Source organism: Cyprinodon variegatus, unplaced genomic scaffold, assembly GCF_000732505.1.
Source record: "Cyprinodon variegatus isolate N-32 unplaced genomic scaffold, C_variegatus-1.0 Scaffold451, whole genome shotgun sequence".
In the NCBI taxonomy this organism is placed as follows: domain Eukaryota; kingdom Metazoa; phylum Chordata; class Actinopteri; order Cyprinodontiformes; family Cyprinodontidae; genus Cyprinodon; species Cyprinodon variegatus.
This window is the reverse complement of record NW_015150904.1, coordinates 303,067-309,085: the sequence shown is the minus strand read 5'-3', so window position 1 is coordinate 309,085 and position 6,019 is coordinate 303,067. Positions and strand designations below refer to the sequence as shown.

Below are 6,019 nucleotides of genomic sequence, written 5' to 3'. Positions count from 1 at the left end.
TACCTTTAATATAAATGGAAAATTTGAGCTTGAATAAAACTGATCAATTTAGCTATAAAAAGTTAGAGTGATTTCTTTTATTTTTCAAGTTTGTTCAAAGTAATTTTTTTCAGTGTCCCTCAGCACCTCTAGAAATAGTGAAACAGGCCTATTTCTGTTTCTCCTCAACCTGAGGATCATCTCCTGTTTGGGTCACATTCAAGTTAAGATAATTACTTCTACGCTGCCACAAATCTGTCCAGCAGCCATCTGTTTTCACTCATCAGTCTCTCCTGGTCTCCTCAGATCTTTTAGACGAGTAATATTATACGGAATCACTGTCATCATTTCGATATCATAGTGATGATGAATTTATGATTTTATTTTTGGTGAACTTAAAAACAGAAAAAAAAAAAAAACATAACTCAACATTCTCTTATACACACATATATGTAACATTTGCTTTTCAACCAAAAAGGGATTAGGCTGATGTAAAGCTTATATTATATGGTGTACAGTAGCTCAATCAAAAATGACTGATTGAATTCAATATTTGTTAGGATATTACTGTAGATTTCTCCCATGCATTAAACATAACGTATGCTAATAAAGGGTTGATGGTAACAGCGGAAAAATGAGAGACAAGGAAGAGAGTGGGACAACCGATATCATTAGTCCCATCATTCATTCATTCATTCATTGTTTACCAAATTTACGCTTTCCTGACGTCGTTACCCTGACTTCTTTCAACACCCAGGTGGGAGCGGGAGGTAAAGGTGGCATCAGTGTCTACTTGGAAACAAAAAAAGAATAAGGATTGTTTATGAATAGAACATATTGAGGAACAGGTTCAGATTCTCATCATTCAGATTCTCTTCTTGCTTTAAACCTGTTATTTTCTTGTGTACCTGATCCTCTTGCATAACTTGCTGGAGCTGGCTTCCCAGTATTCACCCGTATGCTGTCTAATCTTGACTTTTTTTTACACAGCTCTCAATATTTTCATTTTTTCTCCCTTGTTCTTCCTAAGGGGATTCCTTAAGGACACTGATGATCCAGGGTTAGTTATCAGGGAGTCACCTTAATGTTCTGAATAAGATTACTTTAATAAACGAGATACATTTTTACATTTTTCAAACGACAGGGAAAAAAACAGATTAGGACATTGGAGAGCCTATTTCTACACGCTCAGACTCCCCTTACTAGTTAAAACTGACTGAATACATAAAAGAGCACTCTATGTACTGCATTGTACATGACTGTTAAATTAATAAAATAGCACAAAAAAAGTGACATTGATATTCATGAGCAGTGCTGTGGGTGAACATAGCTTTACAGACTTCATTAATGCTGCATGATCTGCAGGTTTTAGAAGAACATGTCCTGCTTTTACAAGCTGCTTAACTTTTTCACTGAGGTGCTCTTTTTTTCTCAGGAGAGCGGTGTCATACCAGGCTCCTCGAATATGAGAACCGTTTGAGATAAAAAGAGAACAAAGAAGGGCTTAAAAACATCCATTGACTTCAAAACTGGAGTTTGCCCCCCTTGGTTTACTCAATTTTTATTATGATTACCTGCTTAAACTGTTTCAGAACAGACCCTTATAATCATTTCTGACTTCTTAGCCGAGAGGTTGCGTTTAATTTAGGCAGATTTAGTAAAAGTCAGCATGTTAGTCTCTAGATTGTGGCATTAATGTCATCTTCTGGGACCTTCACCTCTTCAGCTCTCTTACCGCCGGCCAATTAATTCGCTTGAATGTGTCAAGAGCAAATATTGACCTTTTTTAATGGTTGACTGCATTTCATTTGGGCTCAATTATCACAGCTGACACACACACACTCACGGCTGAACCCGTCTCCCCTGCAGCTGCGGAGGGGCTCGGATCTGTTACATATTCCACGAGACGTTCGGCCGCACCCTGCAGTCCATCGACCCCCTAGGAGGACTGAGCGATCTGGATATCCTCACCGCCATCCGCAACGCTACGGTCAGCTGCCTCTTATTGGAGACTCATCTACACTGTTTATTGTTGCCCTGGCATAGATAAGTGTGTTTGAGACATGTTGGTTTGGCCCTGCAGGGTCCGAGACCTGCTCTTTTTGTGCCAGAGGTTTCTTTCGAGTTGCTGGTAAAGAGGCAAATTAAGCGTCTGGAGGATCCCAGCCTGCGCTGTGTGGAGCTGGTTCATGAAGAGTTGCAGAGGATCATCCAGCACTGCTCCTCCTTCAGCACTCAGGTTAGTCAAGAGAAGGTTATCCACTTTAACTTTTCTGCATCAGTGGGTTATTTCATTAGAGCTAAAAGAGACTAAGAGTGTGCCTCTCTGTGTGTGTTAAAGGAGCTTCTACGATTTCCCAAACTGCACGATTCCATTGTTGAGGTTGTGACCGGATTATTGAGGAAGCGCTTGCCAATCACGAATGAAATGGTAATCCGCAGCTAATTCTGTATTAATTAACATAGTTTTTGCCTGGCTGAAATTAATTTCCACTTTCCTTTAAAGGCTGACTTCCCCGCTCCATTTTTTGTTTACCTTGTAGAACTACAAAAAAAAGACAAAAATCATATGCTGCCAGTTTTAAAGTGCATGTGCTTAACCTGTTTTAATGTCATCAATTTAAATTAAAAAAAAATTTTTTGAAAATGATGGGAGTTCTTGGAAAGCAAAAACATTCAGTATTTCTAACGTTCAAAGTCCCAATCGATGGAAAATTGTCAGATTGTGATCTCCATCTGATTGATTAGTGCATCTCTAATAGTTTTAGAAAGCAGCTCAGTGTTTCTAGCAATCATTTTCTTCTGCTTTTTTGTGACAGGTGCACAATTTAGTGGCCATAGAGCTCGCTTACATCAATACGAAACATCCGGACTTTACAGATGCAGCGCAGGTCTCAGCATCCGTCAACAGTCAGCAGGTACAATTTGTTTGTTTTTGCCCTACAGCAAACATTAACATCTCTCATTCATCCTGCCAAAGGAAACTGCAGAGGCTGTGCTTTGTAGAATCTGGATTTAAATGTTTTGCATCCAAATGCTACAAAAAAAATCCACACTCTGTGATATAATTTTTTCCCCTTTGAGTTTTTTTTTGTTTGTTTTTACCTTGTTTTCAGGCGGAGGCCACCGATGGAGGAAAACGGTGGAAGAACGAGAAGGTTACTGAGGAGAGAACTCCAGCCACGGGGTTTGGCAGCCCGAGTAAAGGCCAGGCCATTAACCTGCTTGACACGGTGAGCGATGGGATCATTAAAGGCACCAAACGTTTAGGATTTGATTGATCCTTTGCATCGTCTCCGCCAGGCGATGCCCGCATCCCGCAAACTGAGCGCGAAGGAGCAGAGAGACTGTGAGGTCATCCAGCGTCTGATCAAGTGCTACTTCCTCATCGTTCGCAAAAGCATTCAAGACAGGTTTGATTTTACTCAACAAATCCAAAACACCGGAGGGCACCCACTGCCACTCTGAATCTCTCATTCCACTCAGCTGTTTTGGATTGAAATTCTTCTAACTTTTTTTTTTTTATCTGACCTTCTTGGATCTGTTTGCAGTGTACCCAAGACAGTGATGCATTTCTTGGTGAACCATGTGAAGGAGAATCTGCAGAGCGAGCTGGTGGGTCAGCTCTACAAGCAGCCGCTGCTTCAGGAGCTGCTCATCGAATCGCAGGAAACCGCGCAGCAACGGACCGAGGTTGCACAGATGCTCGAGGTAAAACTGAGGGATAAAAAAAAATCAACTCCTGTTTTTTTTTAGGGTCATAAATTTAACAGTCTTCTTTGTCTGTTTTGCTTGTAGGCTCTTAAAAAGGCCAACACCATCATCTCTGAGATACGCGAGACTCATCTGTGGTAGCCAAGTTTGCTTTATCAGAGGATCGCTTTGAGAATCATGAGTGTATGTGAGTTTACTGTAGAGAGTGTTAGAGCACATTCAGATCAGCCTGTTCCTCATCGGTTTGTTGCCGACCTCTCTGAATCTGTTTGTTTTTTTTCACTGTGAAAGTTGGGTACAGAGGACCATTAAATACACACTCAGGCCTGAAGTCTTGTCATGAAAAACAGCCAGGAACAAAGTCTTCTATTTATTTTTCTGCTTCATGATAAAATCTTTTGTTGATTCAAAGGATTCTTTTGCATTTTTTTAATTATTGTAAACGGTATGTGGATTATTTATGAGGCATTTTTCTTTTGTTATCAGGTGTTTGTTAGCTCTGGGCATATGCCCACCTGTAGTTGTTCACTGCCATTAGCTGGTTTCCCTTCACTTTACAAGAATGACAGATTCAGGTTGTTTGGGAATATTTGTGGTTATGCAAACTGCAGACCGCCATGGTGTGTTAACCGACATTTTATCAACACACCTTAATTCTAAACTAAACAAAACACGAAACAACAGTATATGTATTTAGATCATGCCACACATATTGACCTTTAACAGAGAACTATAATGATGTTTTCATTCCAGATGTATTCCTCTTTGCCCCTGCTGGGGGGGGAGAAAATTTGTAAACCAAATCGTTCAATGGTGTCTACAGCACAAGAGTGAAGACACACACTAAAGTCAATTTATTCTATAATAAGGTCCTTATTATCAGCTTCCATTACTGAGCCTCGTTAACATATCAGCCTGTTTGTGTTGTTTCCTAAAACTCCAACCATTCCTCCATCCATTCCTTCTCTTAGGTGTTGAGAAGATGAAGTATGTAAAAACTAAGCATTAAAAAAGTGTTTGTTTGACTTTATATCCAGTTAGCTTTGTTACATTTTCTCCATTTGGACATTTTTACAAACAACCCTTAAAATGAATAACTCAGGATGCAACTACTTGATGCATGCAAACCTTTTTTTTTTCATTTCACAACTGTCAACGTGGATGCAAAATTACCCAGATCGATTTGCTTCCATGCAGAATACCTTTCCTCTGAATACCTTGAAAGACAAACTGTATCTGTTTCTTATTCTCTGTTTACAATGTAGTACAATCCTTTAGTTTGTACTTGTCTTAAATATTTCACAGTGTTCCTGCTCGATTGTGAAAAGTATGGGAAAATAATCTGTAAAATTATGATTTATCAGTATAGATCATTTGTGAGGCTCCTTCATCAGGCTTTCATATCTCTGCATGTGTGTGTGTTCAGTATGCATGCGCAGAAGTGTGAATGAAGTCAGCTTTTGTATTATTTAATTTATTTGGTGGAGTCAGATGCTGCCTCTTGAGTTCTCGCCTGCCAATATTTGTCATAAATGTTTGTTGAAATAAAGTCTGAGTTCCTGAAGACTCATTAAAGTTTAACAATAGAGACTCTTTGGGTAGAAAGTCTGTTTTTTTCACACACCAGAAATGATAAAACACCATTGTGCACACTCACGGTCATACGCACCACTTTCTCAACCTGCTTTCTTTGTAGCTATGAAGTCTCATTTCACAGCAATCGCCCTGACACGCCTTTGGCTGATGAATTATTACCATGTGATCTTAAGGCAATCCAGGTTGCCCATGAACCTAGAGAGGGGAAAGTGAGCTGATGGATGTGTGGGAGAAAGGCTGGCGAGCCGTTCATCTGTGTTAGAAGAGAGCAGGCGGACTAAGGACGGCTCAGTCAGAAAGGTGGCATTTTATGGCGTAAAGAAGGAAAACCTGACAACTCAAATCAGTGATTCCTTTAAAGCAGGGCTGTGTTTGGTACAGGTGCTGAACACTGTTAAAATACATTCAGGGAAGCAAGAAGGGATTTATCTAACAAAGGAAAACAAACCTGAAAGCTAATAAACCTTGATTAGGCGGTTATTTTAATCTGTCCCTCACTCTAGCCAGTTATTCTGATCACCCTCTTATAGCACACCCCACCAACTGAGTCTGGACCAGACCATACCACCTCCAGCTGGATGAGAGGGGGCTCTACTGCAGCATCAAGATACCTCTTATGACATGGTCCCCTAAAAGCAGCTCAATAAGGATTGATTCCCTCACAGCGACTCTTCTTTTGAGGCAAAAACACCCCGTTTGGTTTTCTTTGCCTATGAGCATCATCTTTTTG

General features: G+C 40.2%; 1 protein-coding gene across 2 annotated transcripts in view; it reads left to right on the top strand.

Annotated features, from left to right (window-relative positions):
* LOC107093884 (dynamin-1-like protein) overlaps positions 1-5,276 on the top strand; it is a 14,589-nt gene extending 9,313 nt beyond the window's left edge. For both annotated transcript variants that reach the window (XM_015389208.1, XM_015389207.1), the window contains 8 exons: positions 1,849-1,969; positions 2,063-2,218; positions 2,321-2,410; positions 2,799-2,897; positions 3,096-3,212; positions 3,283-3,392; positions 3,531-3,690; positions 3,778-5,276. In XM_015389208.1, the coding sequence (XP_015244694.1) occupies positions 1,849-1,969; positions 2,063-2,218; positions 2,321-2,410; positions 2,799-2,897; positions 3,096-3,212; positions 3,283-3,392; positions 3,531-3,690; positions 3,778-3,834 (910 nt within the window). In that variant the 3' untranslated portion in view covers positions 3,835-5,276. The remainder of the gene's footprint in view (positions 1-1,848; positions 1,970-2,062; positions 2,219-2,320; positions 2,411-2,798; positions 2,898-3,095; positions 3,213-3,282; positions 3,393-3,530; positions 3,691-3,777) is intronic.
* The last annotated feature ends 743 nt before the right edge of the window (positions 5,277-6,019 follow it).